Source organism: Parus major, chromosome 10 (genome assembly GCF_001522545.3).
Source record: "Parus major isolate Abel chromosome 10, Parus_major1.1, whole genome shotgun sequence".
Classification (NCBI taxonomy): Eukaryota; Metazoa; Chordata; class Aves; order Passeriformes; family Paridae; genus Parus; species Parus major.
This window is the reverse complement of record NC_031779.1, coordinates 636,030-655,706: the sequence shown is the minus strand read 5'-3', so window position 1 is coordinate 655,706 and position 19,677 is coordinate 636,030. Positions and strand designations below refer to the sequence as shown.

Genomic DNA, 19,677 nt, shown 5'->3' with positions numbered 1-19,677 from the left:
CTTCCCACCCTCTCCATGGGGCAGCACTCAGGAATTAATCCAGTCTTTGCAGGACCCCTAGATCACTCACCTGCATCTGGATGTTCTCCCTTAATCCAGAGCTGATGGAAATCCAGGGTGTCTTATCTGCCCTGCCCAGCTTCTCCTGGTGCTCTCCTGAGGGGATCGTTGGCCCTAGAGGATGGTGGTGACCCAGGACTGGGCTGTCACTGTCTTGGGTGGGAAAAGGGGGTATGGGGCTCATCCTGGAATGTTTTGGGGTGTATGGAGCTCAGCCAGGGCTGTCTTGGGTGTTGTATGGGGTTAATCCTGAAACATCTTCAGGGTGTGTGTCTTATCCTGGGATATCGTGGAGGGTATAGAGTTTATCCTGGGATCTCTTGGGGGGTGGTGTGTATGTGACTTATCCAAGGATGCCTTGTGGGAGTATGGGGTTAATCCTGGGGTGTCTTGGAGGTTGTATGGCACTCAGCCTGGGATGTCCTGAGGTTCTGGAGCTCATCCTGTGAGGTTTTGGTAGGTGTATGGGGTTCATCCTGGGGCATCTTCAGGGTATTAGGGCTTACCCTGGGATGTTCTGGGGGGTTATAGGGCTCATCCTGGTCTACCTCCAGGGTATGAGGCTTATCCTGGGGTATTTTTGGTGGTATAGAAATTACCTTGAGATGCTTTGAAGGCGGTATGGGTCTCATCCTGGGATGTCTTGCTGGGATGTCATACTGTGTGCATTCTGGGCATTTTTAAGGTCTGAGGCTCATCTTGCAAAATCCTGGTGGGTATATGACTCGGCCTGGGACAACTTAAGTGGTTTAGGGCTCATCCTGGGATGTCTGGGTTAGTGTATGGGGTTCATTCTGTGACATCGTCAGGGTCTGGGACTTATCCTGGGACATCTTCAAGGTCTGTGGCTCATCCTGCGCTGTCTGGAGTGGTACAGGGCTCATTCTGTGGTGTCTCGGAGGTTGCATGGGGTTCATGCCGGGACATCTCTAGGTTATGTGGCTTAACCTGGGATGTTTTCAGGGTGTACGGGGTTCATCCTCGGGTGGTTTTTTTGGGGGGGGGAGAAGGGGCTCAACCCGGAGTATCCTGGGCGATACGAGAGCACTCCCCGGGATGTGGAGAGGACACGGGCTCGCTGCCGCGGGACCGCGGCCACCTCAGCCGGGGAGCTGAGGGGACACGGCGGCCTGGGCTCCCCCACTTCCTCCGGCTGGGGAAGACACGCCCCTCTATCCGCCGCCACAATGGTACGGCCGGCACCCCCGTTTCCATGGTGACGACGCGGCGCCTGCCAGAGGCGGCGCTCATTGGCTGTCGCTGCCGGCAGGGGCGGGGCGGGCAGGGACGCTGCCCAATCCAAAGCCCGTCCGCAGCAAAGGCCCCGCCCCCGAGTTAAGGCGTGGCGGGCGCTTCCGGCGGGGCGGGCGCGGGAGGAAGCGGCGGCGATGGCGTCGGGCGGTGGCCACGGATCCCGCTCGCCCTCCCCGGCCGAGCGCCGCCCGCCGCCCTTCCCCGAGCACCGCGGGCTGGGGGCCCCCGACAGCGACTCGGAGGGCGAGGACATCTTCACCGGCAGCGTGAGTGCGGCCGCGGGCGGCGCGCCGCCCCGGGGACGCTGCGGGGCCGGGCCCGTGTGCGAGGGGTTGCCCGGGGCATCTTCCGGGCTTGGTGAAAATAGTGCGAAACACCCGCAAATCCACCAGAATAAAGGGAGGGGCGGTGATGCCTCTGGTCTCCTGTCCCTTCAGGGGGAGCCTCATAGAGGGGCTGCGGTGAGGGAGCCGCGGGGCCGGGTGGGGGTCACAGGGTGGCTCCCGTGGCCCTGGGGTTGAGGAAAGGCTTGTGCTCGGCTGCTCCCCGTTTCCCCGGGGTTGTAGCCTCTCTGTTCGTGCAGAACTACTGCCTAAAGCCGGGTTGGATGGAGCTTGGAGCAGCCTGCTCTGGTGGAAGGTGTTCTGCCCGTGGCAGGTGGTGGAACGAGATGGGCTTCAAGGTCTCTCAGGACCGTCCTACAGCAGCAGCCACAGCTCAGTCTCCTTGCTGTGTAGCTTGTGAGGCTTCACTGGGGGGAGAAGCCTCATCTGCCTTCTGCCAGCATCATCAGCTCTGGTCCCCACAACTTCCAGAGGGCGTTGGTGTGGCTGCCGTGGTACCTTCAGTTTGAGATTGAGGGTGGTGTGGGGGGTGAGGTGACAGGAGGCATCCAGTGTCTCCTGCTCACTAGGGCTGGGCTCCTGCTGGGCTGCAGGGGGGTCTTGGAGGGTTTGGTGGTACTTGTTCGGCAAACCAGGTGCTGCTGCATAACTCCATGCTGACGGAGGAGGTGTGAAGGGTGCCAGTGCTGTGCCTTGTTTCCAGACAGTCTCCTGTGCAGGAAGCTCAGCTTGCTGAAGGCTGTTGGCATTGTCCTAGGTTTGCTCCAGGCAGTGACCAGCAGGCAGGAGGGGAGTTAAAACACTGACTGGTGCTTTCCCAAGCTGGATCCCACTCAGCTGAATTTCCCTGGCCAACCACTGGCCTCTGGTCCTTGGGATGAGCATCTTCATGGGGCGGGGATCTCAGCTGGGGGGGCCACAGAAGCTCTTCCAGCAGCCTGGAGGCTGGAATGCTGTGTGGTTTGATTCCCTGAGCTCTGGGAGCTTCTGCCCTCCTCATCCAGACTTTTTCCAGCCTGCCTGATCCAGCTGGCAGTGCAGGAGGAGTTGGTGTCTGTGGCAGGAAATTTTCTAGGAACATTCTGCAGCTTTCTAGCGCAGAGAGGCCTTGAGCAGGAGATTGTGGCCGTGACCCAGTGAACCTGCTGGGAATGGCCTGGCCAAGCTTCTCCTGCCACTGACACAAAGCCGGAGCTGTCTCTGCCCTGCTTCTGGTGCAGCAGTGAGTTGTGCTTGTGTTTCCCCTTTGCAGCAGGGAAAAGGGTAGATTTGGGGGAATGTGGGTAGATTGTGACTTTGTGAGGGTGAATCTCGGACTACTCTGGGCAAAACAGCAGCTGGGTTGTATGCTTGGAAATCTGGGGAAGTTCAGCCATGGACTTTGCAAGAGGAAGGTACTGGTACCTGTGGCAGGCACCAGGTCATGGAGATGGTCTGGAACTTCTCAGGACCTTTCTTTGGTGAGGAACTGGAGGATGCATGAAGTGGCCCACCAAGAGGGGTGAGCACTGGGTGCCATGGAATTTCATGGGAATCACACATCCCTCTGCTGGAAGGGGAGGCTGGAGAGCCACAGCAGCTTATCAGGTGTTTGGTTTTGTTGTGGAAGGTGCTGTCATAACTAATAATGTGCCTGTTCTTGTGACCAGCTGGCTTTGCTTGTGTCTGCCCTTGAACATTAGGAAAACACTTTGTGGGAAGCAGGGGAGGCAGATCTGCCTGGCTGCTGGCATTCAGGTGGCTCAGCAGCACCTGGCCATCGCCAGCAAGGAAGCATTTGGGTCAGACCTGAGTAGAAGCAGAGCTGGACCTCATCTGTCTGTTGACAGAGGTTTGATCCCTGTGTGACCATAGCCCTTTCTAGGGATGCCCCCAAGGATCAGCTCTTCCCAAACAAGTTCTGTTTCCCTGTGGTGAGCGTCAGGCTGGTGCTGGGGGGACCTCTACCCACACATGTGATGTTGTGGGGTGCTGAATCTGGCCCCAGAGGTGGCTGGTGTCATGCCATGGGCTGATCTAACAATGCCTCCTCTGTAGCACAGGATGGAGAAGTAGGAACAGGGCGTGGTGTTTTCATGCCTGAGGAACTAAACTTAAGGCAAACTGGGAAGCAATTGTGGTAGAAAACCACTTTGTCCATGTGCAGTGGGGTTCTTTATGAACCTGAAGATCTCCTGGGGGAGAAGAGGAGCTGTGTGACTCCTGTCCTCATAGGTCACCACTGGTACCAGTCCTCTCGTTGGCTTGGACACTAGTCTGGGGGGATGTTTGGCATGGAGGGTCTCTGCTCCCTGCTCTCCATCACTAACAAACATAGCTTGTGCCTTTAACTGCTGTTATCCAAGCTGGGAGCAGTCCCTTCTCTAGGAAAACATCCTAAAATACAGAAGCTCTTTTGGCTGTTTTGTTTTTACCACCCGAAGACATGAGCCCACCTCCAAGGAAAGCTGCCTCAGCACAGCTTCACTCCTTCAGGAGCAGTGTGACCCAATGGTGCTTCCTTGCTGGAGAGAGTGCCAAGGAGCTGCTGGTTTGGAGTCTCTAATAGAGCTCCATTTACTGCCCATCAAAGACCTGTTCTGTTCTCTGCTGGGACCTACAGAATAGCACTTGCCATCCCCTTCTTCCTTGGGATATCTGCCTGCCTGCAAAGTGAGGGAGGATTTGCGATGCAGGCATCTCTAACAGAACTGCTGCAGCAGCTCTGTCTTCTGGTGGGGTGGACTGGTTGGCATAAAAGCTCTCAGGTGGGCTGTCCCCTTGTCCCCAAGCCTGCTCCTAGCAGCCAGGATGGTCCTTTTAGGGTGGAAACTGGTTCTGGAGTTTGGTGTGACACTTCTTGTCCTTAGTAGTGGCAGAAAGGATGATACTGAAGGGCGAGTGGAAGAGCACAGGGTGGTGGACAAGGAAGGTAACATGTTTGCTCCTCTATCCCTCAGTGTAAATGACCTGTCTTTGACCTTTTAATCTTCTCACAGAGCAACTCCCCAGCCCTGAAAGCAGAATCTCCTCTCCCTGTGAGCGGCTCTTCCAAAGAGAACGGGGTTCATGTGGAGCAGGATGATCAGGACCTATTTGCAGGTGAGTCTGTGTGTGCTGAGCCTCTCTCAGTCCAGGCCTGGAGTGATAGTCCTAAAATATCCATAAGCAAAAGCAGATCAGAAGTCGTTATCACAAACACATGTTTCAGTCCACTTGTTCTGGTGTTGTGTTTGGGAAGGTCAGAGCAGCCTCCATCAGGTCTCTGGGATAATCTGGACTAACTGTTTGGGGGCTGAAGAGGATTAAAATGATGATTGCTTTTGTTACCTGAAGCCCTGAGGTGGTGAGTGTCTCCTCAGAGTTGATGGATTTTCTTTCTCTGCCTTCTCCTGACTCTGAGCCAGTGGAAAATGTATCTCTAGTAGAGACCTGACTGTTCCCAAGGAACAGGAAACACAACTCCCCTCAGCAGGGGAAAATGACGAGGGGCAGACACTCCCCAGCCCAGTCAATTCTGGGTGGAGGTGGAGGTTTTTACATCCTCCAGGTGGAGAAGTGACCTGGGAAGGAGCCTTCCTCCCATGTGACAGGTGAAAATCTGCCTTGGCTTTAGCTGCTCCAGGGTGCAGCTCCTCTAGCACGCAGCAAGGAGGTGATCAGTGAGAGGTGATGCCTGGCTCCTTCTGGAATAAGAAGTTCATTGGATTAACATAATGTTCTCCAGCAGGATTGATCAGATGTTCTTACTTGCAGTAATGCTTTGTTTTGCTCTTCCCAGTGCTTACAGGTATCCTCCCTATGGATTTCTTTGCTAATTAAGATTACTGTTACTTCCTACATCCCATGAATCAGAAAGTATTGCCATTGCCTTTCCAGAAACCCCAAGGGAGAGGCTGACCCTTACAAACTTTTTTTGACAGATGCCACTGTGGAGCTGTCCCTTGACAACACTCAGAACAATCAGAAGAAGGAGGTGGCCAAAGCATCCAATCCTGTGCCCTCATTAGACACAGCAGCAAGTTCTTCTAGAAACCTTTCAAAGAGCTATGAGGAAGTGAGAATTGCTCTTCCAAACTGTCTTTGGCAGGAACCTCTCTGTGTGCTCTGTAAACATGAGTCTTAAATTATGTAATTAACATGTAATTGCCTTATTGAATGCCCTGATTTGTATCTTGGGCCATCAGCCTGAGACTGATACCACTGGAGTGGGGCTCAGGTCAGCCTGTGCCATTCCTGCTCCTGTGGAGGTCCAGATTGCTTCCAGAGTTATAATACTGGTGGATCTGGTCCTGAGGGTCCAAGCTGTGACTCCAAGCTCTGCAATTTCTTCTTGTGGCTGAGCAGTTTGTGCATCAGTCTGGGCAGATAGTGGGGTAGGAATGACAAACCCAGTTTGGGATCCTTGCCTGGACATGATAAGGAGCTGGAAGGCTTTATAGAGTGATCCTGGTCAAACTGAGGTGCTTGAGGTGCCCTGGCATGGGAACAAGCTCACTGTAATGGTTTGGGGTGGGTTGAAGCCTGGCTTCCTGGTTTTGACTTCTTGTCCCTCTGTGCTTTCTCCAAACAGCTGGAGGAAGAGGAGCAGGAGGACAAATTTGACCTGACCGTGGGAGTGAGTGACCCGGAGAAAGTTGGTGAGTTCCTGTCCTGCATGGTGAAAGGTCAGGGGAACCAGGCTTGGCCCTGCAGCTCTGGCCTCTGGGGTCTCTAAGCACACACCTGATCCTTGATTGCCATCTCCAAGGCTTCCTCTGACACCTTAAAGAAATGATGCTGCACAAAGCCCAGGGTGAGAACAAGCAAGGCAGAGTCAGGTTCTAGAAAGCCTAGAGCCAGGTTTTTGGGATTCTTGGTGCCTGGCACTGTGGTGACTAACTTGGCATGACCTCCAGGCAGCAACTGCCCTGTGTGGAGTTGGCACAGAGTAAGCAAAATTCCCTTAACCTGAAACTGAGTGCATTATTCCATGCTGTGGCACATTCCCTGGAACTTGGGCTTGCCTGGGAAGCAACTCTGGCTTCTAAACAAGAAGCATGAGGGCTTCTGCCTATTGAAGGAGGGTCAGAGTGTCACGATCAGCCACGTAGAAGTTCCTGCAGTGCAGAAAACCCAAGGTGACATCTGATCCCAGCCAGCAGAGCAGCCTCACAAGTGGCAGCTTGTTCCCACTGTGGCTTGTTATCTCTGGAGGTGGGAGGTGTAAATAAGATGTATCTTAAGAGTAGCACTGGAGCTTGGAGAGTGCCCTTCGGATGAACTGCCAGGTGAAAGAGGATTTCTGTGTGAGCTGGAGCAAACTGCCTGTGGTGTTCCAGGATCCAGCCCCATCCAGCCTGACTTGCATGCTGTGAATAGACTGTTTCATGTGCCCCACAGCCTCTGAATTGTTGGGGTCTGAGCAGATGTGTGGAGCCAGCCCAGACGCTGCTGGCACAACAAGCGCCCAATTGTCAGTGCTGGCTCCCGTAGGAAGTGTGGGGAGGGATAAGCAGGTTGGGAAGTGGCTGCTGGGCAGGAGTCCAGGGCCACAGGGCAGGATGCTGCCTCTGGTTTTGCAGAAAGATCAGGGGCTCCATCAGACTCAAAATCAGGATCACTGAGGCAGGAAAATGACAGGAGCCTTGTGCTTTGTGTTCAGGGAATAGTGGGAAGTGCTGATGTTGTGATTCCAACACCTCGTTTCTGTTTTCCACAGGGGATGGCATGAATGCTTATGTAGCCTACAAAGTGTCAACACAGGTATGTCTAACCCCTCTGTGTCTCATTTTCCATTGTTTTCCCATGCTTCAAGGCAGCTGGACTGTATGTCCTTAGCCAAGCCAGCAGTGACCTAAATAAACAGGAGGCCTGAATGCCTTGTTCTGTGTTCAGGAGTTATAATCCACAAAGGATGAGCCTATCTGAGGAATGGGGTTGGAATCTATTTGAAAGGCCACTGGCTTTATTCTCACAGCCAGTTACCTCTTTGCAGCCTTGGCTGATAGGGATGCTCAGCATTGGAGGCAGCAGCAGGAATGACAAGCATTGGGAGAGTCCCTGAGCCTAGGGCTGCTGCTGAAGGTTCTATGCCAGCCGCAGCATCAGATTGAGCTGACCTGAGCTCAACACTCTGCAGAGCTGCTGCTGCTGCAGTTGCAGTCACATCAGGAGCCGTTCCCCTCAGTTTCCATGAGAAATGCAGCTGCTGGGGTGCTTTGGAGTCCTGCTCTGGGCTCTGGAAAGTTGCTCCAGCTGTACCATGGCTGCTGGGCTACAGGCAACCTGTGGTCTGAAGAAATGACTGGAGGACTTGTTATCCTTAATTCTGCTCTGCAAACTCAGTCCAAAGCACTGGTGATCCCTGTAGTCTTTAGGTGACCTGAGGGGTGTGTCCCTGTTCCTGTGTGGAGCAGGGATGATGGGATTAGGCTGTGGGTTTACTAAGCAGCCCATGGCTGCAGGAACAGCTGCTTGTTATTTAATGCCATTAATGCTGCTGCTGCCTGCAAGGAGAACGCAGCTGTGAGGGAAACTCTGGAAGACCTGGGCCAAAACTTGCTGTGCTCACATCTTGCAGAGCTGGTACTGTCCCACTTCATCCCAGAGGTGCCAGCAGGCAGAGCTGGCAGGGCCAGGCTTTCCTGGGGGAGTGTGACCCCAGTGTCATCTCTTCCCCAGACCAGCATGCCGATGTTCAGGAGCAAGCAGTTCTCAGTCAAAAGGAGGTTCAGTGACTTCCTGGGGCTCTATGAGAAGCTGTCGGAGAAACATGCCCAGAACGGGTTCATTGTCCCTCCGCCGCCCGAGAAGAGCCTCATAGGTGAGTGAGGAGCTGCTCAGCACCAGTGATGGTCCTGCACAGCTCCTGTGAGCCCTTCTGATGGTGAGCTCTGTGCCTGAGGACAGGCCTGTAGCAGTCTCAGAGCTGACAGGGAAAATAACCTGTGGCACCATACTTGGAGCTCCATACTTGGAGCTCTGGACTTAAATCCTTGATGGAGTTCACAGATGCCTCCCTGCCTGCTTGGTGAAGAGTAAAACCTCTGTGGTGTCACTGAATTGCTGTTCACTTGAGTCCAGCCTATTGCTTTGCCTCTTTCCTGCATGTCATTCCTCCTTCCTTGGGTATGAGCAGATTTCAGATCTCCAAAGTCTAATTCCTGATGTGAGATTCCTCTCCTCCACTGTCACCCTGGTAGTCTGTAATAAACCACTTTACCTTGAGTGTAGAGTTTAGAGCAGCTCATTCATCACATCTTCTTTCTGTGCTAGGCATGACCAAAGTGAAAGTTGGGAAAGAAGATTCCTCCTCTGCAGAGTTCCTAGAAAAACGTCGGGCTGCTCTGGAGAGGTATGACCCCATCAGCTGTCCCTGAACTGCGTGAGGGACCTCAGAGAGGTCTGGCAGGTGTGGCCTTCATTGTGGCATCACCAAATTCCCCAGGGAGACAGGAGAACTGGTGGGTGAATTAGAGCAGTTGTTGGCTCGATTTCCAGCTCTCCAGCACTATACTGGAGTAAATACCAAGCTGTGTCCCTGTGGGGGCTCAGAGCCAGATTTTCTACAGCCAGAGTAACTCCTGGAGTCGTTCCTCCCACAGATACCTACGGAGAGTGGTCAGCCATCCAACCATGCTGCAGGACCCAGATGTCAGGGAGTTCTTGGAGAAGGAGGAGGTCAGTGGTGTGGAGTAAGGTATCCTTGGAAGCACTGAAGGAAGTGGTACTTGAGCAGTCAATGAGGCAGAATCCCACAGAGCTCAGCAGGAAGTGGCAGAACCCTGTGGGAGTTTGAGTGGGAACTGGTGTTGATACCAGGTGCCCACCAAAGCTGCTGAACCATCCCCTCAGCTGGACATGAGGGAGAAAATAAACAAAAGGCTTGTGGGTTGAAGTAAGGGCAGGGAGAGATCACTCAGCAGTTACCTCATGGGCAAAACAGAATCATGGAATGGCTTGGGCTGGAAGGGACTTTAAAAAGCCCATCTCATTCCACCCCCTGCCCTGGGCAGGAGCACCTTCTGCTATCCCAGGTTGTTCCAAGCCTCATCTGCTGGCCTTGGACACTTCCAGGGATGGGGGAGCCACAGCTTCTCTAGGCAACCTGTGCCAGAGTCTCATCACCCTCAAAGCTAAGAATTCCTTCCCAATATCCCATCTGTCCCTGCTCTCTGGCAGTGGAAACCCATTTCCCCTTGTCCTGGCACTCCAGGCCCTTGTCCCCTGTCCCTCTCCAGTTCTCCTGGAGGCCCTTTAGGCACTCAGTGACGCTCTGAGGCTGCCCCAGAGCCTTGTCTTCTCCAGGTGAACACCCCCAGCCCTCCCAGCCTGGCTCCATCTCCTATGGCAAAGCAAACTTTTCCCTTCCCTTCCAGCTCCCAAGAGCAGTAGGAACCCAGACCTTGAGTGGAGCAGGAATCATGAAGATGTTCAACAAGGCCACGGATGCTGTCAGTAAAATGACCATCAAGATGAATGAATCGGACCTCGTAAGTGTCAGGGCACCTCTGGGCTGTCCCTGTCCTCGCTCCGGAGCCAAAGGCTCTTCCCAGCTCCAGCTGTGGGAATCAGCCCTGGCTTTACCCCTGCAGTGGTTCGAGGAGAAGCTGCAGGAGGTGGAGTGTGAGGACCAGCGGCTGCGGAAGCTGCACGCGGTGGTGGAGACACTGGTGAACCACCGGAAAGGTGACCGGATCAGCGCCGCGCGCCAGGGCTGGGACAGTCACACCCTGCCCCGTGCCTGGGGGGTCACCAGCTGTCCCAGGGACACTTCCAAGGATGTGGGACACTGTTATAAAGGATTCTGTCTCTTCTTCCTGGGAGACAGATGTAAAATGGTCACTCCAGTTCTTCTGTCCAGCTCCACAAGCTTGGGGTGGTAGTGTGAAAGGGAACCCGTGTCCTGTGGGATCACAGAATCCCAGGATGGCTTGGGGACTAAAGGGACCTTGAAGTTCATCTTGTTCCACCCCTGCCATGAGCAGGGACACCTCCCACTGTCCCAGGTTGCTCCAAGCCCTGTCCAACCTGGCCTTGGGCACTTCCAGGGATCCAGGGGCAGCCACAGCTGCTCTGGGCACCCTGTGCCAGGGCCTCACCTCCCTCACAGGGAAGAATTCCCTCCTGATATCCCATCTATCCCTGCCCTCTGGCAGTGGGAAGCCATTTCCCCTTCATCCAGGTCCTTGTCCCAAGTCCTTCTCCAGCTCTCTTGGAGGCACTGGCAGGGGCTCTGAGGTTTCTCTGGAGCCTTCTCCAGGTTGATCAACCCCAATTTCCTCTGTCCATCTTCATGGGACTAAAAGCTGCTGTAACAAGCCTGAGCAGAGCTGACCTTATTCCTTCTGAAACATTCTCTGGGAGTGGGGATGTTTTCCTTCCTCTGCATGTTCTAACTCCTGTGAAGCTGTGCCTGTCCTCCTGCTCAGCTGCTTCCCTTCTCCTCATGGCTGGGGGCTGCTAGCTCTGGCTGAGCCAGTGCTGGCTCTTCCAGCTGCTATCTCCTGGAGCTATGGAAAGTCAGCTCCAAGGGGTGAACCTTCTGCTGGGGAGCTCCTGGTGCAGCCAGGCCTGTCTCCTGACCCTCATCCCATTCCCCAGAGCTGGCATTGAACACGGCCCAGTTTGCCAAGAGTCTGGCCATGCTGGGGAGCTCAGAGGACAACACAGCCCTGTCCCGGGCCTTGTCCCAGCTGGCTGAGGTGGAGGAGAAGATTGAGCAGCTGCACCATGAACAGGCTAACAATGACTTCTTCCTCCTGGCCGAGCTCCTAGGGGACTACATCCGCCTGCTCTCGGTTGTAAGGGTAAGGACTTCTTTGCTCCTGCTCCTCATACCTGTCTTAGGCTCAGTGGTGCCAAGAGATCTTCCAAACTCAAGCACAGGACATAGCAGAGGGCATGCAAGGCATCCCACTTCAGGCAGAGGGAAAACTTGCTGGTTGTCCAGGTGTGCACTGGTTAGGTTGGAAAATGGCTGTAGGTGAGGCCTGGCTGTGCTGCTGTTCCCAGAGGGGATGTGGAGCAAGTTCATGGCTTGTGGGTGACCCCTGCCCTTCCAGAGGTGAAGGCTGAATCTGGTAGCTGGTAACCTGTGATACAGGTGGTGAAAACTGACCTTCCAAGTGCCTGCTGTGGCAGAGCCTGAGTCCTGATGCTCCTGAGCTTGGGCATCAAGTCCACACAGCCCATCTGTAGTAGCACATCCAGCAGGCTGATCCCTTCCTGCCCCAAACACATCCTGCCACAGAGGCCAGAACACCATATCCTTGGTCCACATGGGAGCTGTGGATGCTCTAGAGCAGGACCCAATCTGTGTTCTGGCTCAGCTTTGGTCCTGGACCTCCAGTGTCCCCTTGTCAGGAGCCCTCTGCCCCTCCTTCCCTCCAGGGAGCCTTTGACCAGCGCATGAAGACCTGGCAGCGGTGGCAGGATGCCCAGACCATGCTCCAGAAGAAGAGGGAGATGGAGGCCAGGCTGCTGTGGGCAAACAAACCCGACAAGCTGCAGCAGGCCAAGGATGAAATCTCGGAGGTAGGGAATGGAGCATGGGGCCTCTGCTCTGTTCCTGCTCTCCATGTTCCAGTGGGGACCTTCTGGCCTGGGGAAGGAACCTTCTGGCCTGGGGATCTCCTCCTGACTGGGGGGGACAGGTGTCTGTGGCCAAGCTAGCCTTGGGTGAGGCTGCAGGAGGGGCTGCTGGTGGTCCTGCCTCCCGTGACCTCAGTGCTGAGGTGGTGACAAGGGCTGGAAAGACCAACCTCTGCTCCAGCAACACCTCTCACGTTTACAGTCGTGGCTCCAAACCCCCATGGAGAGGGGAGCAGGAGTTCCTTCTCCTGCCCCCAAACAGCACTTCTGTCTCCACAGTGGGAGTCCCGGGTGACACAGTACGAAAGGGACTTTGAGCGGATTTCTGCCGTCATCCGCAAGGAAGTGATACGGTTTGAGGTATGTTTAGGGCAGCCCTTGGGGCTGACCTGGGCTCCTGCCCCTCCTCCTGGCACAGCAGCATCCCTAAATCCCATCATGTACAAGCTGGGGTGTCACCGAGAGCTTTTGGATAAGAGGGGCTTCCCTGCAGGGACCCCGTTAAAGTGAAGCTGGGTGGGCAAAGAGCCAGTGTGCTGCTCTCCTCATGGCACCCCAGGAGGAACAGGAAAATCCTGGTGGTTTCTCCTTCCCCCTCCCAAAATCTGGAGGGTTTTGGTGGTTGGTCCAACTTCACGCCCATCTCTTGCAGAAAGAGAAATCTAAGGACTTCAGAAACCATGTCATGAAATACCTTGAGACGTTACTGAACTCTCAGCAACAGGTGAGTGGTCCCTGATGTGCTTTTGTGTCCAAGTTCAGGCCAAGCTTGTGAATCTCTCAAGCATGACCCCCCCTGCACTGCAGCTCCATCCTGAAGGCTCCTGACTCTCTCCCTCTCCTCCCTGCAGCTGGTGAAGTACTGGGAAGCGTTCCTGCCTGAAGCCAAGGCCATTTCCTAATTGGACTGAGCAAACCTGAATTTTGCCTTTTTTTTTATATACACTATACCTCCTCCTCTTTTCCACGTGAGCAGCCCCTCGTTCCACATGGTGGAGCTGGTAGAGGTGTCACCCCCAGACGAGCAGCTTGTGAGCCAGTAACTCTTCTAACTGTATATTTTTCATTTAGCAACATATATTTTCTTACTGAAGAGAAACTAGTTTCCTGCTTCCAGACCAGACCTGCAGCCAGGGTGTTAATGAGATCTGGCAAATATCTATTTTTCAGGCTGGGTTTTAAGGCTCTAATGAATTATCTTACTCCTGCAGTGCCATTAAAGTTCTGTAATAAAACTTCTATCAGGGCAAACAGGCTCTGGGTGTTGAGGGTGGGAGTGGGGAGGGATAACGGTGCATCCTGTGGAGGGCGAGGGAAGCAGCAGAGCCTCCCCTTGTTGTGGCTGGACAGAGGTGACCTTGGACGCTGCTCTGGCCACCTGTCCCCGCTCTCGATTAGGCGTTGGCTCTCTGCCTTTCTTCCAGCGGGAGCTGTTTTTAGGATCTGAGCTCAGCGGGGCTTTATAGCAATCCCACTTTGTGGAATTGCCTAGAAATCCGTGGTGGAGCTCTTACGGGTGTGGTGCTCCTACCACCCCTTACCCGGGGCTGCCTTTGCCCCTTTCCCCCCTCCCCAGCCTCGCGTGTGCTTTTTATCAAAACCGATACCCTTTCTGCGTTAAAAAAGAAAAAGCAACTCGGGCTGACTTCCCTCTTTCCTTTCCCCTTATCCTTGTAACCCGGGTCCCCGCGGCGTCTCCGCGGCTCCCTCCCCCTGTGCCGGGGCTCCGGCCGGGCTGTGCGGAGCTGTCCCCGCCCGGGGCGGTCCCTGCGGGCCATGATCGCCGTGTCCATCCCGGCCGCGGAGCCCCCGCCGGCTGCGCGCAGCCCCGAGCGGGCGCACACGGTGAGCCGGGGGGCTGTGCGGGGCTCGGGGGGCCCTGCCTGCGGGGAGGGCTGCAGGACGGTGTCTCCTCCTGCCCCGGGGGCTGCAAGTCGCCGGTTGTCCCCGAGCGGCCCCCGGGAGTGCAGGTCCCTGGCGGGGGGGAGGTGTCCCTGGTCTGGGGAGTCCCAGCTGCCCTAGAATGGCGGTCCCCAGGTCCCCATGGGGGAGTCACCCTTTGCTCCCGGGGGGACTTGTCTCCTTCTGCCCCAGGGGTCTTCCACGTGCCCTGGGAGTGGAGGTGGCTGCCTGTCCCTAGGGAGTCCCTGCCGGTGCCAGTCACGGACCCTCTGCCTTTGGAAGGCTCCGGGGTGTGCGGGTTCCTGCCTGCCCCTGTCCCCGCTGCCTGCGGGGCTCGGAGCTTTCTACGCTTCCCCAGGGTTCTCTCCCTTCCCGGCGGCGCTTCCACCCTAACCCGGGGGCTGGAGGGCTCTGCCTGTCCCACCGCCCCCGTGTCCTGCTCCTCCCCGACTCCTGCCTTCTGCCCCCGGGCTGGGGGTGGCCCCAGGCCGGGCTTGGAGGACCCCGAACCCCCCCTGGGAGGGTCCTGAGCCAGGGCTTCCAGGCGGGGGAACCCACAGCTGTCGCTGTCTATGGGGACCCATTGCCCTTGAAGAAGGGGATGGGGGACATGGGCAAGGTGAGATTTTGGCCTGCCCAGCCGGAGGGAGCACAGACCCTCTACCTTTGTAAGGGGGAGAGGTGCCTGTTAGTCCCCGTGGTTGGGAGTTCCCTTCCTTCCCCGGGATGCCCTACCTGCTCTGGGACTGGGGACCCTGAAGTGTCCCAGCCTCAAGGGTTGGAGGTCCCCAAGTATCGCTGGGAGGTCCCCAGGGGTCCCTGCCGGGGGCACCTTCTGCCCTTGACCTCGGGAGTGTGTCGGTCCCGCAGGTTCCCTCTCGCCCCGGGGGTGCCCCTGGCGCCTCGTCCCCAGGGCTTCCCACATCCCGGGGCTGCTTCCTCTTGCCCCAGGGGTTGGAGGCTCTTCCTGCCCGCCCTGGGGTCCTGCTCTGGGGATCCGCCCCTGTCCGGGAAGGTACCTCCGTGTGTGTCAGGGACTGAGTGTAACTGTGGAACCCTGCTTGTCCCAAGAGGAGCCCAGGGGTCACCCACTGTCCTTGGTATTGCAGGTGTTCCTCTGCCCTGGGAATCCCTCTGACCCTAGAGGGTTACAGGGTCTTTGTCTATCCCTGGGTACCCCTATCTGCCCCAGATGTGTGTCCCACATCTGCCCTGGGGGTGGGATGTCCCCAAGTTTCCCCCCCTACCCCCACTGTCCCCACATGCCCAGGAGTGGCTGTCCCTGCCTGCATCCAGAGGATCCCAGCTGGGGTGAGAGGGAGGGACAGACAGTGACCCTCTACCCCTGGAAGGGGTGGGGAAGGGGCATCATTGGTGAGGGTCTCTCCTCTGTTCCCAGGGGGTCCTTGTCATGTCCCTGTGCACCCAGGATAGGGATATGTCCTTCCCCCAGGAGTGCAGGATCCAAGTGCCCCTGAGGATTCCCTGCCAGAGCACTCTTTACATCTGGAATGGCAACACCTGGCCCCAGGGTGTTGGTGGGTCCCTGTCTGTCTCTGGGCATGAGGGTGCCTGCTTGCCCTGGATTCTGGAGGTTGTGGGAGTCTTAATGTGTCTGCACATCCTCCAAATGCTTAGGGGTTTCCCACAGCCCTCACCTCCTCCCACGGATCCTGGCTATCCAGGCAAAGAGGAGGGGAGAGAGGGGCAGATGGAACCACCTGCCCTGAGGAGGAGAGGTCCCCAGCTGTCCTCGTGGATCACCTGTCCTTGTGATCCCCTTCGTGGGAAGGGGAACACAAAGCCCTTGAAGGGAGGGAATGGGTCCCTGGCCCAGGGGGTGCTGGGCAGAGGTCCCCACAGGGTTCCTTTCTGAGGTGGCTCCTCTGCCCTTCTACCTTGGCCTTGGGGGGTCCCCTGAGGCACTGTGGGTGGAGGTGGCTGTCTGTCCTCAGGGGCCCAGCCTTGAATGCAGGGGCTGTCCCTGGCCTGGGGGATCCCCACCAGCCCTGGGGAGTGGGGTGGGGGCACCTTTGGTCTGGGGGTTTCCTCTGGCTATGTGGGGAAAGAAGGGCTTTTCCTGCCTTGCCCAGGAGGGTGGAGATCCACGTGTATCCCTCTGTAGGAGGCCTCACCTGCCTTGGGGAAATATGGATTGTCTCCCTCTGTCCCATTGGTTTGAGGTCCCCATGTGTCCCTTCCTGCTGTCCCTGCACACCCCAAGGTGCTGGGGGTCCCTGCCAGCCCCAGGATCCCAACTGTGGCAGGGTTTGGTGGGGGCTGGGATGAATCTTGCTGTGTTCCCCTTGGAAGAATTGTGTCCCGTCTGCTTTTGGGGATGCTTCCTGCTCCCATGATGCCCCCATTGGCTCTGGGGGTCTCTGCCTTCCCCAGAGCAATGGGGGTGGAATGTCTCAAGTGCCCTCCCCAGCTGTGTGAGTTAGTGGCTCCTGCTGCCTCTGTGAGGCTGAGCGTGGTGGGGATGATGAAGATGGTGAGGCTGGGGCTGGTGAGGATGATGAGGATGGTGAAGATGATGAGGGATGGTAAGGGTGCTGAAGACAGTGAGAAGGAGGATGGTAAGGCTGGGGCCGATGAGGAGGACACGGTGTCTGTCCCCACCGCAGGTGTTTCGTGTGGAGGTGCTGTGCAATGGTCGGCGGCACACGGTGACCAAACGCTACAGTGAGTTCCAGGCACTGCACAAGCGGGTAAGAGCCCCCAGCTCTGCAGGGAGGGGACGTCCCTGGCCTCATCCTCTGGGGCCTGCTCTGATGGCCCTGCACTCTTCCTTTCAGATCAAGAAGACCTGCAAGGTCCCCGACTTCCCCCCACGCCATGTCCCCAACTGGATGCCCAAAGTGCTGGAGCAGCGCCGGCAGGGCCTGGAGCTCTACCTGCAGGTGAGGAGTGTACGGCAGGTTCAGGGTGGGTTTCCAGGGTTGAGGAGCATGTGGTGGTGGGTTTGGAACAGGTTTTTGTGGTGCTGACCCCCCTAGAGCATTGCAGGGTGTGCTGTACCACAACAAGGAGCTGCCCCAGGACGTCCTGGACTTCCTGAAGGTGCGGCGGTGCCAGCAGAACCCCAAGGCCAGCAGCCCCCCGTGAGTAGATGAGTTCTGTCAGCACCAGGGTTATTGTCCCCTTGCCCCGTGTTAGGTACCCCGAGTACACGGGGTTGGGGATGGTGGGGACAGGCTGAGGGCTGACGTCCCCTCTTCCACAGCAGCACCAGGCTCCTGCCCTCGCAGCGCCCCGTTGTTGGCTTCTGCTCGGATCCCTATGTGCGGCCACACGGCACCGGTAAGGAGCAGGGCCATGGAGCAGGTCTCCAAAACCTCCAAAAGGCTCTTCTGGGCCCTACAGAGCTGCCTCTCCTTTATTGGGGCCCAGGAGGGAACAAGATATGACAGCACCCCCATTTCCTTGCAGACCTGCTTCCCAACACCGTCCTCAGTGGGGTCCTGCAGGGCCTCTACCTCCCCCTGAGCTGTGTCCCTGGACAGGCAGCACCCCAAGCCCCTGGAATGATGAGTTCCCAGACACCCACCCAGCACCCAGGGACGCAGTGGTGAGGAAAGAGTCCTTGTGGTGAAACTCACTCCTCCCTGCTGGGCTGGGGCAGGGAAATAGTGGGAGAACTCAAGATGGGGGAGAAGCCAAAGGGATGTTGGGAACTGCTCTCCCACCACCACGCAAAGTGCCTTTGTTGCCAGAGCAGGAGCTCTGCCTTCCCCTCTGTTGTTTTGGGCTTGCAGTACAAGCCTTTGGATGCTGATTGGTGCTGGAAAACCTCTCTGCATCCAGGCTTTGGTGCAATAAATCTGGATTTGACTGACTGGCAAAGTGCTGTGCTGTGAAATTCTGCAAAGCAAACTCGGGGCAAACTGTGGCACTGCTCCCAGCTGGATAAGATGTGGAAGAAGGATGTGGAAGGTTGAGGGGTGCATCTATGTGAGGCATGCAGAGCAATCTGCACCCCTCTGAAGGCAGGAGAGGAGCTCTTTAAAAAACACATTGGTCACATTTATTGGTGCATGTGCTTCTTACAAAAGTGATGGAAGAGCAGCCTGTGGCCCGTCCCACTGGCTGGGAGGCAGCAGGGAGAGGGGCCGGGCACTGGGACACAGCAGGACCCAGTGGCCCCAGGGCAGGGGAAGCGTGGCAGCCTCGGTCCCACAGCCCCTCACAGCCTGGCAGGGCCTGGTCCCATCACTCTTTGGCGATGGCAAACGGCTTCTCCACCTCGATGGTGCCACAGTCGACGATGGTGACGTCCTTGAGGGGCTTGTCCCGGCTGTCAGTCTTTGTGCTCTCCACCTTCCGCACCACATCCTGGGTGGAGCAGAGTGTGAGAGTGTGACACACAGGCAGAGCCAGCTTGGCCAAACCCTGCCAGCTCCCGTTCTCCCCGGAGCCCGTCCCTCTCCCATCTCTCACCATGCCCTCCAGCACTTTGCCGAATACCACGTGCTTCCCGTCCAGCCACGGCGTCTTCACGGTGGTGATGAAGAACTGGGAGCCGTTGGTGTCCTTGCCAGCGTTGGCCATGCTCACCCAGCCTGGCCCGTAATGCTTCAGTTTGAAGTTCTCGTCAGGGAAACGGTCCCCGTAGATGCTTTTTCCTAAAGGTGGGGACAAAAAGGCTGCAACGATCTTGTGGAATGTGTCAGGGTGGGGTGATGGAGGTGGGGGAATGAGCAGCTCCAGAGCAGGGACTAGCACTGATGTCACAGGGATACAAGAGACATGGGCTGCTGCAGGGAGCACCCCAGGAGCTGGGCAGGGGTGTCATGCCAAGGGACCAGAGCAGGAGGCTCCCAGTACCCCAGTTACCCCAGCAGTTCTTCTCCAAGACCCTGTCTTTGTGAGCTCAGCTTTGAGGCCCATCTTTGTTTGCACCAAGCTCCAGCTCTGTGCTGGTCCCAGGGACAGCCCTGCAGTGGCTGGAATTGCAGCTGCTGTCTCACTCCAGGTCAGTGGCTTGGATCTGCCAAGTTACCTCCAGTGCCATCGCCGCGGGTGAAGTCTCCTCCCTGGATCATGAAATCCTTGATCACACGGTGGAACTTGCTGCCCTTGAAGCCAAATCCTTTCTGGAGGTGCGTAAGGAGAACATGGAGTGAGGCAAAGGCACAGACCAGAGCTCCATGGCCCCAGGGCACCAAGTAGGACCTGAACAGGGCCAGGTGAGGCCCAGGGTGCCACGGCCCCCTCACCTCTCCAGTGGCCAAGGCCATGAAGTTCTCCACCGTCTTGGGCACTGTCTTGCCAAACAATCCAATGACGACACGGCCCACATCCTCCTCACCGATCCGCAGGTCGAAGAACACCTTGGTGGGGGTGGCAGAGGAAGGTTGGGGGAGGAGAGCCAGACTCGCCTTGTTGGGCCAATACAGCCCCCCAAAGTCCAACTCGCCAACTCCACCCAGGCCCAAAAGCGCACTGGCTGAGGTTGGTTGGTGCTCCCCTCCCCTGGCAGCCTCACCACTCACCCCAGCTGGATCCCCACCCACCCCAGGCCTTCAGCCCGGCCTTCAGCCCCAGAGCTGTCCCCAGGCCT

At 56.8% G+C, this 19,677-nt stretch overlaps 3 protein-coding genes across 5 annotated transcripts; 2 read left to right on the top strand and 1 right to left on the bottom strand.

The window, feature by feature from the left end:
* Positions 1-1,414: 1,414 nt before the first annotated feature.
* Positions 1,415-13,463, top strand: SNX1 (sorting nexin 1). Its single transcript, XM_015639383.2, has 15 exons — positions 1,415-1,580; positions 4,637-4,739; positions 5,561-5,694; positions 6,211-6,277; positions 7,339-7,382; positions 8,301-8,442; positions 8,895-8,973; positions 9,224-9,299; positions 9,998-10,111; positions 10,214-10,307; positions 11,223-11,428; positions 12,012-12,155; positions 12,492-12,572; positions 12,865-12,936; positions 13,064-13,463. The coding sequence occupies exons 1-15, from the start codon at positions 1,449-1,451 to the stop codon at positions 13,112-13,114; spliced, it is 1,539 nt and encodes a 512-aa protein (XP_015494869.1). The 5' UTR covers positions 1,415-1,448; the 3' UTR covers positions 13,115-13,463.
* An 88-nt stretch (positions 13,464-13,551) lies between these two features.
* Positions 13,552-17,960, top strand: SNX22 (sorting nexin 22). Of its 3 annotated transcripts, none has more exons than XM_015639385.2 (6): positions 13,552-14,057; positions 16,742-16,825; positions 16,913-17,017; positions 17,124-17,218; positions 17,344-17,417; positions 17,547-17,960. In XM_015639385.2, the coding sequence occupies exons 1-6, from the start codon at positions 13,989-13,991 to the stop codon at positions 17,687-17,689; spliced, it is 570 nt and encodes a 189-aa protein (XP_015494871.1). In that variant the 5' UTR covers positions 13,552-13,988; the 3' UTR covers positions 17,690-17,960. The 3 variants fall into 3 exon arrangements, with proteins under 3 accessions (XP_015494871.1, XP_015494870.1, XP_015494872.1); XM_015639384.2 differs by having other exon boundaries at positions 17,341-17,417; XM_015639386.2 differs by lacking the exon at positions 16,742-16,825 and having other exon boundaries at positions 17,341-17,417.
* A 156-nt stretch (positions 17,961-18,116) lies between these two features.
* On the bottom strand, positions 18,117-19,639 carry PPIB (peptidylprolyl isomerase B; the record flags this gene model as incomplete). The annotated part of the gene is made up of 4 exons (XM_015638395.2): positions 18,117-18,449; positions 18,555-18,739; positions 19,117-19,210; positions 19,334-19,639. Coding segments are annotated over 4 exons (708 nt in total), but the record flags the coding sequence as incomplete, so codon positions are not given.
* Between the last annotated feature and the right edge of the window lie 38 nt (positions 19,640-19,677).